Raw genomic sequence first — 15000 nt, 5'->3', positions numbered from 1 at the left:
GAGAGGTAGGAGGATGAGGAGGGGATGAGGAGGAGGGACAGGAGTAGGAAGAGGAGAAGGAGAAAAGGAGGTGAAGGGGAGAAGAAGGTGGTGGTGGAAGCTGAGGAGGATGGGAAGGAATAAGAGGTGGATGAATCAGAGGAGAAGGAGGAGGAGGAATAGAAGGAGGAGTATGAGGAGGAGGAGGAGGAGGAGGAGGAGGAGGAGGAGGAGGAGGAGGAGGAGGAGGAGGAAGAGATGGAGGCGGATTGCCCTCGCCTTGCCTTTCTTTCATCTCAGCATGAAGCTCCTTAACTCGCTCTTCTCCTATACATTAGGTGCATAACTACCTCCCCGTGCAATTACCCGATGCCATCTCTTTTCCATGTACGAGCCAGGGATCTGTCTTCAGCTGAATAGCATTGCCTGGCATTAGCCGGAGCCAAACAGCTAAAGTGGCTTCTCCACGTGAATGGATTAAGTAAAACTTTGTCTAACCTCTGTCTTTAGGAATTTAATCCTCTGCGCTAACCAGGATTAACGTAATTAATGAAACACAAGGATTTAATGGTTAATACTCGGGATCGACCGTGAGTTGTTATTACGCGCAACATTTTTTGTACCCGACACTAAGAATGTCAGCCTAATCTCATAACCTGCTTCGTTACTCAGCGGAAACCATTAACCTGCTTTCGACTGCGTGGAGGTATTTAACCGAGCTCGTTAGTCATTATTAACTCTTCTGCTGACCTTTACATAACGAGATTCAGACCCGCCGGGACCGTACCATCCTTCAATCTATACATTATAAACCAATCGAATTTGTTAAAACTACTCCGCTTATCATTTCTCGCCACCTCACTCCATGCAACGGAAAATGAGAAACCCCTGGTAAGGCAAAGCCCTGTTATTTTCGTCAAACCGTTGTTTATTATTTTTTTTTTTACTAATCTTTTAGGCCGACGTTGGGTTGCCTCCCCGACTGACCAGGGCTGTCGGGAACCAACGCAGCAAGCCCGCAATGGGTCCCAGGACTCGAACTCCTAACCATTTGCTCATGATTTCAAGACGGTATCCATTGGACTACCACATAGCCCTTGTTGAAGTTATTGTACTGAAAATGATGTCACAGCATGAATACCGTGGTACGTACTAGATGAATTTAATTGTGACTATCACTGGATGACTATCATAAAGCAAAATAGGGTTCAATTTTACCGTCACTCCATTCAGGTCTCCCACAACAGAGGCATGAGATTGTCCATACATATAGAAGCGCTGGTAATAGACAGTCTATAACAACAACAGTTCAATTAAATATATTCTTAACTACCTGAGTAATGTTTTTTTTTTTCTTTTTTTGGTACCACAAGGCTATTTTATTTGTTTTCGTGACACCCAATCGGTGGCAAAGAGTATAGAACTTATCTTCATTTAACTCCTTTCGTACTAAGATGATCTTTATAATTTTATCATGTCACCAACGAAGATACTTTAACCCACTAAACTCCGATCACAAGATGTCTTGTCATTTGGTCAAATAAAACAAAAAATCATAAAACACCAAAATGTTTGATCAAACATTTTGGTGTTTTATGATTTTTTTTTTTATTTGACCAAATGACAAGACATCTTGTCATCGGAGTTTAATGGGTTAATACCATTAATTCGGTAAGCCTCTTCATATGCTTTGATCAGATATCATTGAGTGTATTCTCAATAAAACCTTCAATAAAGCGACCTCCTTTACAGATACAAGGAAGGCCGAGGTATTACATTAATTATAACGCTCAGAGTCATACCCAGATACAATTCGAGTCGGAGATTTTAATATTCCTTACCCTTATACTCAATGATTTCCTATCTCTTTCTTCCAACAGTAACCTCTTACAATTTCCAAAACCAAGAGTAAGAAAGGCGGTTACTTCCTTCACTACCTCTTATCTCCTCCAAATGGATACTTCAAGATAAAACCAAAGAAAACTAACTTTAACTGATGTCATGTAAGATTTGTTATAGCTAGATGATAAAGAATTCCATCTATTACTTGATTGTTCCAACTTTGCAGGAAACTTATATTTCATGTTAATATTATATAAGAGAGAGATTTTTTCTTAATTCATAATATCGTCATAACATATCCACATCGAGTTGAATTTACATGTAAAACAAATAAATGAATAAACAGATAAATGGTAATAACAATATTAATACTTACAATTGTAACAATAGTGATAATGATGATAGCAATTCTTCCGTAAATGGTTGTCGAAAACAAATTATTTCTATTAACATCGGTTATATATGTGAGCGTTCATATATGTAGCAAAGCTCTACCCCCGCGTTTTTAATTAAACACAGCACATGCAACCATTGGCTAATCCATCCGCGTTTAATCAAGGTTGATGCCACCCAAAGGGATGTTTTGGTCATATTTGAGATCCACTGGTTATCGATGGAGTGCACAAATATTGAAAACAATGAAGTTGCGTCTAGCAACTGCAAGAGAAGAAGGTGAAGCCATTTCCGTAACACATAATCACATGTCTATACAGAATTTAAAGAAACAGTAATGAATAAATAGAATATAATTAAACAAATTACCTTGACGTTGTTCCAGAGCTTGTATGTGTACCAGTTGCTTAATCCAGGTCGCCAGTACTCGATCATATACAACTCGACATACTCGACACCCTGACCGTTCCCGAATCGACCTTGGGTCTCGGTGGCCGAGATGACATGGACAGTCTTGAGGTCGATCTCGAGGTAATCCTTACTGCCTTCATCCTTGCCAACCATCTCTTTGGGACACCAGGCTCCACCATTTTTGTCCACGTTCAATCTGCAGAAGAAAGAAAGAGCATGTTAGTCAATGGAGAAGACTATGTTCATATAAATAAGTCTAAAGTGCACTATGTTGCCAGATGTTTGGACTAAAATGTGGGGGCCGAAAGCGTACACCATCACAAAAAAAAAAAAAAAGAGAGAGGAGTAACCGGAGAGAAGTAAACGGAAAAAAGAGAAGTAGGAGGAGGAGAAGAAGTGGAAGAAGTGGAGGTGGAGGGAGAGGAGCAGGATAACGATGAAATGAGGAGACGGAGGAGGTTGAACAGGAGACCGAGGAGGTGGAGGAGGAGATGGAGGAGGTGGAGGATGAGACGGAGGAAGTGTAGCAAAAGACCGAGAAGGTGAAGGAGGAGTAGTAGTAGGAGGAAGAGGATGAGTATGAGGAAGAGGATGAGGAGGAGGTGGAGGTGGTGGACGCGGAGGAGGAAGAGTAGAGGCGGAGGAGGAATAGTAGGAGAAAGAGGCGTTGGAGATGAAGTACACAACGACAGTCTTAAGGCTAAAGAAGTACATTGTGCATTACACACTTTAAGAAAAAATAAATAATAGCATAAACAAGAGGGACCATCACCAAGAACGGCCACAGCAAGAGCGCGTTCAATTACATCGTCCAAACCAATGACGCTGGCAGCGCCGTTGTAACGGCAGAAGTAATTGGAGTAATAATACTCGCGGTACTGCCATCGTTACCTTACAATAGGTGCGACCTTGCTCTTTCCTAAATCCATTCGTTCCTTGAATTCGCCCTTTGTTGAAAGACTTGGCCAGAATAAAATATCTAAAGTGCAACACGTGTCAAAAGCGGTTGAGGTAATGCTAAGACTTGTTTTACATATAACGACTTTTCGCCGTCCGCCGTCCACGACACGACGTCGTATTCTCATATAACCATGGTTGGTCTGGATGCTTTCACACGTCAAGACCACGACCACGGGTGAAAGTGTCCATAGGCACCCGGGGTTATTTGAGAGTACAACGTCGTGTCATGGACGGCGAACGGGGGAAAGTCGATGCGTGTGAAACAAACCTATGTTTTCTAGGTTCAGTATTTCTCCTTTGGTGAATCTAATCCTCAGGTGCTAAATAGAATATAATCACTAAAGAATGTGGGTCTACATGAGTTCAAACTCCTCTTCTCTTATTCTATAACCTACAACTCCTAATACTGTAATTTTTGCAACTACTCCTCTAAAATGCTTGTATCAAATCGTTTCTTACTTATATTCTGTTCTTTATCTTACCGATACTCACGGCTACTACAGTTACCCCAGATAGGCCCTTAACCCCAACTACTAAATCCCGCCCAGCTATATTCAGAAACCGGACAACCATTGTACATATTAATATCAAGAGGAGCTTCCAAATCTAAGCACAGGCTATTCGGGCAACTTCTGAACAATATCCAGTTTCTAAGCCTCTGGTCGACCTCCAGCTCACCGCGAGTCAGACACCATCTGCGGACCCATTGCTGAACTTGCGGCATCGTCTCCACAACAACGACAGCATATCATAAACCCCGGTGCACACACTGGTACAAGTTTATTATAGATTAACGTTAGTGGTCTAGGAGTATAACATATTCCCCCGTCTTTGGGCGAAGGCTGGTCGAGGTCAGGCAGACTCCGAGACTGTTTTCTTGAAAATTCGTCGGCGATGTGGCGGGCAGACTAGAAAAGACGAGGCGTCCGGGCGCGCCATCTGTAGCACATTAAGGAACTAATTTGCCCGCGACGAGGCTCGTATGGAAATTACCTCCCTGCCGTCTGTACCATACAGCCTTAACCTATGAGAAATCCCCCTACATCAAGCAATATATGCCGCAAGATATTGGTACTACAGTGAAACAAGCTCCCTTACTAACCTGTGCGATTTGCATACAAATTCAAAACATTCTTATATAACGTGAAGAAGAAGCGCAACTACTGCAATTTCAGAGCTGTGATGTTCAAAATTATGACAAGTAAAAGTATACGGTTATATTTTACATGCATTTCGTCAAAATACCATTTTATGTAAAAAAATAATTATACCGGTAGTAGAATACTTAAATAACTCATTTGTGATTATTAAAAAGCATTGGTCTAGTATGAAATCAGAGTATGCAATTAATTGACACAACCATATCATACGGTTTCCACGTCCCTTGCTGTCTCCTGACCGTCCCTTTAGGTACATTAAAATTCAAAGTATCAATTAGTTAATTAAAGCGAGACTCAAGTGGTTCAAATTAATATACTACACGTCAACCAAACAATTTGAAAAATTACTTTGCCCATAAACTATGATGTGTAGCTCAAACAAACTGTTAAGCATCACATTACATATTTTCCTTTAATGTTCATATTTACATAACTTTTTATACAGGGACGTGATACCTGCCTCAGGCAAGTCCTTCTATTCGACATTTCAATATTCTATTTGATAAATACAGCTTTTACATTTTTACAGTATATTTTGAAATTCTACATTTAATTTTCTTCCAGTTAGACGACCTGCAGCCTCGTGTTTGGTTCCCAGCATCTACCCATAATTACTATTTACTTTAGAGTCAAAGAAAGAAAGAAAGAAAAATTATGACAAGTGATGTTTATTCTTTGCTTATGCTTATGATGATCGGTAATCAATGACGTCAGTGCTCCGGTGAAGTGTGATGACACAATTGAAGCTGGGTGGTGATGCAAAGGTCCTTGTAGCTGTTGCAAGCGGAGGTGACTGTGGAGTCCTTATCCATTAATATATAACCATTCGTTATACCACGACTCTCCGTATAGGGTTTCTTTTGTGTGAATAAAATTGTCTGGCGACAGATACAACGCACGTACCATTGTATATGGCGGTAACTGGGTTTATCAATGTTGTTTCAATTATTCGTTGTGCTCTGATTACTTCAGGTGAATTAAATCACTTGACGGTGAATACAGCAAATGTTTGCGCACGTGGTTGATAGCTAATTGATTAAAAAAAAAGGTCTGGAACATCAGATGAAAGTAAACAAAAACGAAACAAGCTTGCAGCATCTGTTCCATCCAATTTTCTCTCTTCACCACGACAGGCTGCCTTTGTGTGCAATGCATATAGTTGCATCTTGGTCAACGTATACGTCTACGTTACGATACGCTGTCTTCATACTTAGTGTGTATAGCTACACCATAGTCTACGTTTACATTTACGTCTAAATCTACCCATACCTGTACGGTTACATCTACGTCAGTGTCTGCGTACATATCTATATATCTACGTATACGTCTACGTTTATATCTATGCCTAACTCTATGTCTACGTCTATGTCCATATTGTTCAAGAATGTACCCACATTAACATTCGCACCAATTTCTACTTTTCCATTTCCATGGGTTTCTATTTCCGCATCTACAACTACATTTGCAACCAAATATACGTCTACATTTGCATCTATGTCTACGTCTACGACTATGCCCATGTCCATGTCTAAATCTACGTCTACATAATCTATGTTCGCGTGTACGTCTCTGTCTTTCTATGTTCAAATCTTCATATATAATATTTGCAGTGACTAAAAGAGTGGGGATACTGAAATACAATGATACTATAAGTATTCTAAAAATGCGCATTATAGCAGTAACCGGTCTAAGCTATGTAAAATAGAACTGCTGTTCCCAGCCGAGTCGTTTGAGCTGGGGGAGAACCTAAACAAGTGGTCAGCTGCTCCTGATCAGCTGCCCCAAGCAAGTTATGTTATGCTGCTGCCCTGGACCAGCTGCCACAAGCATGGCAAAGTCTCTTGGTATACCCAAGCTACGAAATCCTATTTTCAGATTTCTATTATAAAGTTGGTCGTGCTGTAGTCATGGAGTATGTTGTTGTGCATTTCTAAGCTCCAATAGCAGATGGCTCAAGGATTATCATAACATATCTATTTAGTTGTCATAGGCTTTAGGATCATTTGTTCGTGTTCGTGTGTGTGTTCGTGCTCGTGTTCGTGTGTGTGTGTGTGTGTGTGTGTGTGTGTGTGTGTGTGTGTGTGTGTGTGTGTGTGTGTGTGTGTGTGTGTGTGTGTGTGTGTGTGTGTGTGAGTGATGCGTGCGAATGATGTGTGCGTTTGTGCTTGCGTGCGTGTGCACGTACGTGCACGTGTCTGAGTACTACCCGGGTACACCAAATTTGTGGTTTGGCATTTAGCGTGACACTGTAGGTGTAGCGTGACGTCCGGAAATTACTTCACAAACATTAATACCAACATACGCTTCTAAAGCTGACATATCAATCTCGCAACAACACGGGGTACGTAATACATAAGGAGTAATACAACTTTGTGACGTGGCAGGACAAGACGGTGGCGAGGAGAATGGAGCAGGAGGGGAGCATAAGTCGAGTTGGAAGAGTACGAATTCCTACTTCGAATGGGAGGAAGGGAAGGGTTGGGGGGTCGCTTTATATCAAAATTGCCCAGCAGCAACCCAAAAAGAATACACATCCCTCCCATCGCAGTGGCAAAGTTAATACTCTAAAGTCTATACCGGCTGTGATTTCTCTTGGCTGAATCAATTTGCCAGAATAAACAGAGGAATCGAATATAGGCGCCATAAGGTTAGTACAAGTTGATTTCAATCCTATGGCGTCGACAAAAGATTCCGCAAAGTGAATAAACTCAGGAGTCGAATTGTGACGCTAAAGTCCAAATATTAACTTTGAAAAGGTGCCTGAGGTCGGTGTGGCGTCTGACGGAAGTGACATGGTAGAGTGCGAACGAAAGCTGAATTACAAGTGTGCGTTCGTTGTGGCCTTGTCAACTTGATACGAAGTGATAATAATAGAAATTTAGGGTGGGCCCTCAACCTAATTCTCCGACTATTCTTAGCCCCTATGTCCCCTAACCCTCACCCTAATGTCCCCTAAAACTCTCGGCACGCCCCACCTCCCTCTGTCACCAATGTTATTCCGCCCCCTATGAGCAGATTGCTTTGTTACATTACTAATAACGGTTTTAACGGTTTTAATGGTTATAACGGTTTAATGTTTTTTTTACCTACAACCACTGTAACTTTGACAACGAGTTTAACTGTTACAATAAATTAAATTGTTATATAGGTTATAATTGCTTCAAAGTTTGTCACAACGGTTATAATAGATACATAGGTAACAGGGATTAGTATTTTAGTTACAACCTACGTGAACAACAGTTATCAAGATTTACATTTGTTTGAATACAACTCTCATGCAGTTATTACAGATGTCATAACGATTAATAATGAACACAGTTACGACAATTAGAATTTCAAAATCTTTATACTCGTGCAATCATGAAACGAAGAATACGACTGCTCTCTTTTGGAAGAAAATGCGACACAAGTGGAAAATAAAAAGGCGCTCACACACGCATACACTATATATATACATATATATATATATATATATATATATATATATATATATATATAAACATATGTACCTGAATAGAATCACCATTGACGGCGAATGTCAACTCCTTTAACTCAGTTGGCAGAGCTCTGGCCTAGCGTCACGCAATGCCCTGATTCGAGCCCTTGGGTAACTATCGGAATTATTTGAGTATGTATGTATGTATGTATGTATGTATGTATGTATGAATATATATATATATATATATATATATATATACTCATATGTATATATATATATACATAATATACATATATATAAATGTATATATATATCGATAATTTTTATGACAGTTGCATGCGGGGCTCGAACCCGCTGTACTCGGCTATCCGTAAATTACCTGTGTCATAAAAATTATCGGTTTGATGTCGCTGCCATTAGCGTATTTCTCTCATATATATATATATATATATAATATATATATATATATATGTATATATGCATAAATACCATTACTAAGCCCGTATCGTGGCCCCTAAACTCAAGCTTATTTAAATCTACGCCCACAAAACGAGTTTATAACCGCATGAGAAGAATTAATCTAAACTTTATAACAAAGTAAAACAATGTCCATACCTCCAACTTAGCATTTTACTGTTAAATTAAGAGCAAATACCCTTGTGTAGCTCCACTTGTTGTCCGATTTGGTTATATTCAATCATTGTCACAAAAAGAACAATCAGTAATGCAACACACTCCCGCCCGTCTTTTATCGACTGACCTGAAAAGCCACCAGAGTCCCGTTTCACTTTGATCAGCGATTCACATGTTATCGTTCAGAAATCGTGCACGCGGACCACGGATTCATGACTTGCAATATACAATGGAATCAATATGTTATTAAATGAAATATGGATTATGTAAATTGAAACGCCGTCTGCCGAGCCAGCTGCTGGTTACCTTGCTAAGCTTGCTGCTTCTGCTGTTCACTTTATAGCGTTGGCTATTGTGTTCGTTTGAATATTGCCTTTATGGTTAAAACATTCACTGCTATTATCCTACTATTAAGTCTGCTAGTCTGCTCTAGACTTTCTAGAAATATTTTGTCGATATCTTATTAACTAGTGCTATTGATGAATTCCTGTCACTGCTATTGTTCTACCACTAAATATGCTATCCTGCTCTATCTCTAGAATTTCTGAAAACATTCGGTCGATATTTTAGTAACTAGAGCTATTGTTCTTTTCTTTCTGTGCTTTTTCAATTCATGATTGATATAAATATTTCTCTTAATACTGAAATATAAAAAAATATATAGATAACAGACTTGTTTCAGCTACTAACCATGCTTTTCATTTTGCTATTTTGAGTTTATTATTATTAATATATTCAGTAAGATTTTCAATTGGTATACCACTTCGTCAGTTACTTAAGGTATTCCAGCGATTACACACATTTCGGTTGACTGATTACAATAACATGCAACAGTAAAGCATGTCCTTAGCCCATGACGTTCATAAGAAAGAAAATAAAAAGAAAATAGCTATATATTTTGGTTAGGTGCTTATCCAAATATTTTTTGAAAATTCGAGCTTCATGTTCACTAGCTTCGGTGAGTAAATTGTTATTATTCATTGACGACACGGGGAGTAAGATTGTTCCTATGCACTTTAATGTTAAGTTTACGTTCTTGTGGCTTGAGTTTATTATTTTTGTACGGTTAGCTTCTATTTATTTTTTTCAATAATGAGATTATAATCTTTTAAATCCTAAAGATGTTCATTAAATCCAACTGACGTTCCTTATTTCTTATATCCATTATGGTTTTCATGGCCTCAAATCTACTGTATTCAATCTGTCAATGTCTTTAATAAGATTTAGGGCTACACGGAAACACCATATTCGAAGAGTATGTGAGTGGGGGGAGGGGAGAGTGATCTATATAACTGGTTAAATTTAAAACAGTTCTGTCATGAAAATGGCAGCCAAAAGCTGACGCCAGGAAGGGGGAAGGAAGAAGGGGAGTGTAAGGGGAAATCGGGAAGAAGAAGGATGAGGAGGGAAAGGGGAGAAAGAGTAGGAGGAGAAACAACAGGAAAAACAAGAAGAGGAGGAGAAGGAAGAGTAGGAGGAGAAAGTAAAGGAGGACGGGGAAGAGCGGGAAGGCAAGGACCTGGGGGTGGAGAGGCAGGTGCTGGGAGAAAGTGAAGAGGAAAAGATGGAGGTGGAGGAAGAGGAAGTGGAAGGAAAAGAGTTGGTATAATCTGTTTTACCTCTCGACCTTCTCTTTGTTCCGTTTATGGTACATCAGATTTTGTCCTCCTATCCACATGTATTTCTCTTTCGATTTTCCTTATTTCTTTCCCCCTTATTTTTTCATATTCTTGAAATTTCACTAACTTTCTCTTTCTTCTTACATGTTGCCTCACCTTATTCTAAACCTACAACTCATTTTGTTTTCAGATTTTTTCTCCTCTTTGTTCTGCTATTCCTCTCACCATCATTCTATTCTTACACAGCCACAACCACTACCATGACGATAACCATTATAACCACCATCGCCAACACTATATGCACCATAAACACCACCACTCACCACGACCTTCAAGATCACTCACCACAACTGCATACCACCACTATCATCACCATCTCGACCACTATATGCACCATAAACACCACCACTCACCACGACCTTCAAGATCACTCACCACAACTGCATACCACCACTACCACTATCAAGATTACTCACCAGAACCATCCACCACCTTCACTATCTACCACCGTTATCCCCACCACTACAACAACCATAACCAGCGCCTCTACCACCATAGAATTGACATATACCACCACGGATACCACAATCATCACCATCCACCTCACCCATCACTACCACAACCACCACCACCTCTCCCCGAAACACCATGATATACAATTGTTATCATCATAATGAAGGAAAACGCCGAAAATAAAAAGAATGCCGCCAGGTGTCTTAAAAAAACAGACACAAAAGCATTACTATCATATGTCACACTCAACCACACTGTAACTCACTCCAAATCACGTCAGGCCGAGCCGCGTCACAACTTCCTGCAGGAGGCGGCGGCACCAGGCGACCTCGGAAGCAGCATATTTCTTCGGCCAGGCCTCCTGCGTCCCTCAATGCCCCCATAAATTCTGTACAGCGTCAGCATTGAATATTAAATTTCATTTGTCGAAAAGGGTTCAGCTGCAGACTTCGACGAAGAAATAGGGCGAGCAAGAGAGGAACGAGTGATGCAAGATATAGCAACTGGATACAGATATGTGTGTGTGCATATATATATATATATATATATATATATATCCATAATTTGTTGTGCTTCGTAGTCATTTTCATGAAATCTATAAGGATACAGAGGTAAGCCTTGAAATTGTGATCAGTTAGAACCCCAACAGTGTCTTTCTGGGTCCACCCTAATTTTAGAGCTCCTTCAGCCGTCCATAGGACACTGCCCAGGGTGTATGATTTGGACACGGAGTAAGGCTGACGCGCATATATATATATATATATATATATATATATATATATATATATATATAGAGAGAGAGAGAGAGAGAGAGAGAGAGAGAGAGAGAGAGAGAGAGAGAGAGAGAGAGAGAGAGAGAGAGAGAGAGAGAGAGAGAGAGAGAGAGAGAGAGAGAGAGAGAAAGGTGACAAAAATATTTTATTCAGGATTTAATATATAACTAGGACATTAAGAATCATCGTTTCTTAAGTCATGAAATGCATAATTTCAAAAAGAGTGGGAGCCATAGTTCTATATTGTCCTAATCCCTCCAATAATCAACAACACCAAGAAATATGTCCAAATCAGAATTCTATCGTTCTGGTTTCAAAACCCATCCTCTTCCTAATATCTCCACGATTTCTTAAACCATATTCCCAACAAGAAAAAAAAAAAAAGAAAACATATCCCGTAAAACGATGGGTTTGGTGAGGTTAAGTGGAAGCCAAGTTCCCGTATCTCTTCGGCAAAGAAGCCCGGGCGGAATAGTCCCCGGACTTCGCCCGGCCAGAGTTCGGAACGGGCCGCTTCATAATACGTCCTCTAAAACGGGTTCGGTGTTGCGCCTCACCCCTCAGACAGCAATGAATGAACGCCCGCCATGCTTCGAGTCATAGCCGTCTCGCCTACTCGGGCAGAAAAGGGGGAAGGGGAAGGGGAAAGGGAATTGGGGGGAGGGGGGAGGGGAAAGGGAGTAAGGGGGAAGGGGGAAGGGGAAAGGGAGTAGGGGAGGGGGAAAGGGGAAGGGGGAGTGGAAGGGGAAAGGGAAGTGGAGGGGGAAGGGGGAGGGGAGGGTGAAGGGGAAGGGAAAGGGAAGGGGAAGAGAAAGGGGAAGAGAAAGGAGGTGAGGAAGTAGGAAGGATAAAAGGTGAAGGGAAAAGGGGAAGGGAGAATGAGTAGTGGAAGAGGAAGAGGAAGTGGAAGAGGAAGGGGAAGAATGAAGGTGGAAGAGAAAGGAGATAACGACAGATCGAGGATGGGGGGAAGACGAAAGGGGAGTTGTTGAGTGTGAGAGTGGGCAACTAGGAGGAGAAAGGCTAAGTGAGGATTGAGAATGTAAGACAAAAAAGGAGAATGAGGATACATAGTGGAGAATAAAGAGGAGAAAGACAGAGGGAAAGGAAGTAAGAACAGGTAGGGAGGGTGACCACGGGAAAGGGGATGGAAGAAGGACAAATTGATATACGAAAAACAACAGGAGATGAGGTGCAAAACAGAGCATTGCTGAGAATCTGAGGATAAAGGAAGACAATACGAGAAAATGTACAAGAGAGGAAGAAGACGAAAATGGCGGTACAAAAGATGAAGAAGGGTGGTATGATAAAAAATAGACAAAGGAGAGTGGAGAAGTGGAAAACGAAACATGAAAATAAGGTGAAGGAAGACGAGGTGAAAACCAAATATATCAAGATAACAGATGAGGAACAGGTAAAAAGAATACGTAAGGGCAAGGAGGAGGAGGAGGGAAAGGGAAAAGAGGAAAAAGAGGCAGAAGTGAAAATGTCTTAGAAGAAGAGAACAAGAGAGAAGAGAAAATATAGGAAGAAGAGAAGGAAGGATAAGAATAAGGTGGGAAGGCGGAGAATAAAGGAAAACTAGGAAAACAAAAGAAATAGGAGGAAGATGAGCAGAAGAAAGAGGAAGACAATTAGGAGGAGGAGGAGCTATAGGAAGAGGAGGAGGAGAAATAGAAAAAGAAAAAGAATGAAGAAGAGTAGTAGTAGTAATGAAAAGGATGATGAAAAAGAGGAGAAGGAGGGAAGGAGGAGAAAAAAGAGTAGGAGAAGAATGGAGGAAGTAGAAGGTAGGGAATGAAGAGTAAAAGTGGAGGAGGAGGATGGGGAGGAGAAGAAGGAGGAGGAGGAGGAGGAAGAGGAAGAGGAGTAGGAAGAAGGGTTCCAGAAGACAAAGGTACACACGGGGACGTTGAATGACAGTGGGGCGAGAAAGAAAGGCGGGAGAGAACAAAGGATGCAATCTAAGTAGACGATGTATATAGGCTATTTAGTCAAGAGAGGTACACTGGGAAAGACTTGGGACAAACCAATCGGGTAGAGAGAGAGAGAGAGAGAGAGAGAGAGAGAGAGAAAGAAAGACAAAGAGAAAGAGAGAGAAAGAGAAAGACAAAGAGAGAGAGATAGAAACAAAGAGAGAAAGAAACAAAGAGAGAGAGAGAGAAAGAAAAAATGAGAGAGAGGGAGAGAGAGAGAGAGAGAGAGAGAGAGAGAGAGAGAGAGAGAGAGAGAGAGAGAGAGAGAGAGAGAGAGAGAGAGAGAGAGAGAGAGAGAGAGAGAGAGAGAGAGAGAGAGAGAGAGAGAGAGAGAGGGAGAGAGAGCGAACGTGTGTGAGAGAGCGAACGTGTTTGAGAGAGCGAGAAAGCTAGTGTGAGAGAGCGAGAGAGAGCGAGAAAGCGAGAGAGCGCGAGAAACGGAGAGAGAGTGAGAGAGCGAGAGACGAGGAAGAGTCTCGGTAAGACGTGGTTAGCAGAGAGAGCGTAATGTATACAGGTTCCAGGTAATCCTCATAGGTTGATGATTTAGCCCATATTATGAAAATCACAATAGGACTGGGGGATTTAGGTACTGAATTGTAACTGAAATGTGTACAGAATGAGGTCTTCCAACAACAAAAAAAAAAAAAAAAAAAGGAAACAGGCTCTCACACAGAAGAACTGGATATTGAAAGCAGAAAGGGAAGGGAATGGAAGGGAAGGGAAGGGAAGGGAAGAAAGAGTGAATATATGAATAAGGAAAAGGTATATTGGGGTTGAAAGGATACGGGTGAAGGTTTGGTAATAACAGAGGAGGAGGAAGAGGAGGAGAAAGAGAAGGAGGAAGACGAGGAGAGGGAGGGGAGAAGAAGGAAACTGAATAGAATAGGGAAGAGAAGGAGGAGTAGGATAAGGGAGAGGAGGATTAGAGAAGGAGAAATAGGAAGAGGAGGAGAAGGAGGAAAAGATGTAGAAGGGGAGGAGTAGGAGAAGGAGCAAAAACAGGAGGAAGAGGAGGTGAGATGGTGAAGAGGATGAAAGAACGGAGAAAAGGATATGAATATATAAGAATTAAGATAAAAATAACGAAAAAATAATAGTAACTAAAAACAAGGATGCTAATAAGCAATGCAAACAAAAGAATGCTGAAGTGAAAATTAAGCGAGGTAGATAAAGAGTGATGACAAAGGAAGGGAAAGCAAGAAAAAGAATAAAGATGAATAAAATAAACATTGTGGAAAAGGGGGAAGCAAGATTAGGAAGAATAAGAGATATAGGAGAAAGAGAAAGAGGAGAAAGATA

The 15000-nt window shown here is 40.8% G+C and overlaps 1 protein-coding gene across 3 annotated transcripts in view; it reads right to left on the bottom strand.

Annotated features, from left to right (window-relative positions):
- LOC143039945 (discoidin domain-containing receptor 2-like) overlaps positions 1 to 15000 on the bottom strand; it is a 1367746-nt gene that overhangs the window by 486438 nt on the left and 866308 nt on the right. For all 3 annotated transcript variants that reach the window (XM_076210412.1, XM_076210413.1, XM_076210414.1), the window contains exon 4: positions 2584 to 2821. In XM_076210412.1, coding sequence (XP_076066527.1) covers positions 2584 to 2821 — 238 coding nt within the window. The remainder of the gene's footprint in view (positions 1 to 2583; positions 2822 to 15000) is intronic.

Source organism: Oratosquilla oratoria, chromosome 27 (assembly GCF_046742065.1).
Source record: "Oratosquilla oratoria isolate Oo_2021 chromosome 27, ASM4674206v1, whole genome shotgun sequence".
NCBI classification, from domain to species: Eukaryota; Metazoa; Arthropoda; class Malacostraca; order Stomatopoda; family Squillidae; genus Oratosquilla; species Oratosquilla oratoria.
Note: the sequence above shows the minus strand (reverse complement) of the source record. Positions and strands in the feature narration are given on the sequence as shown.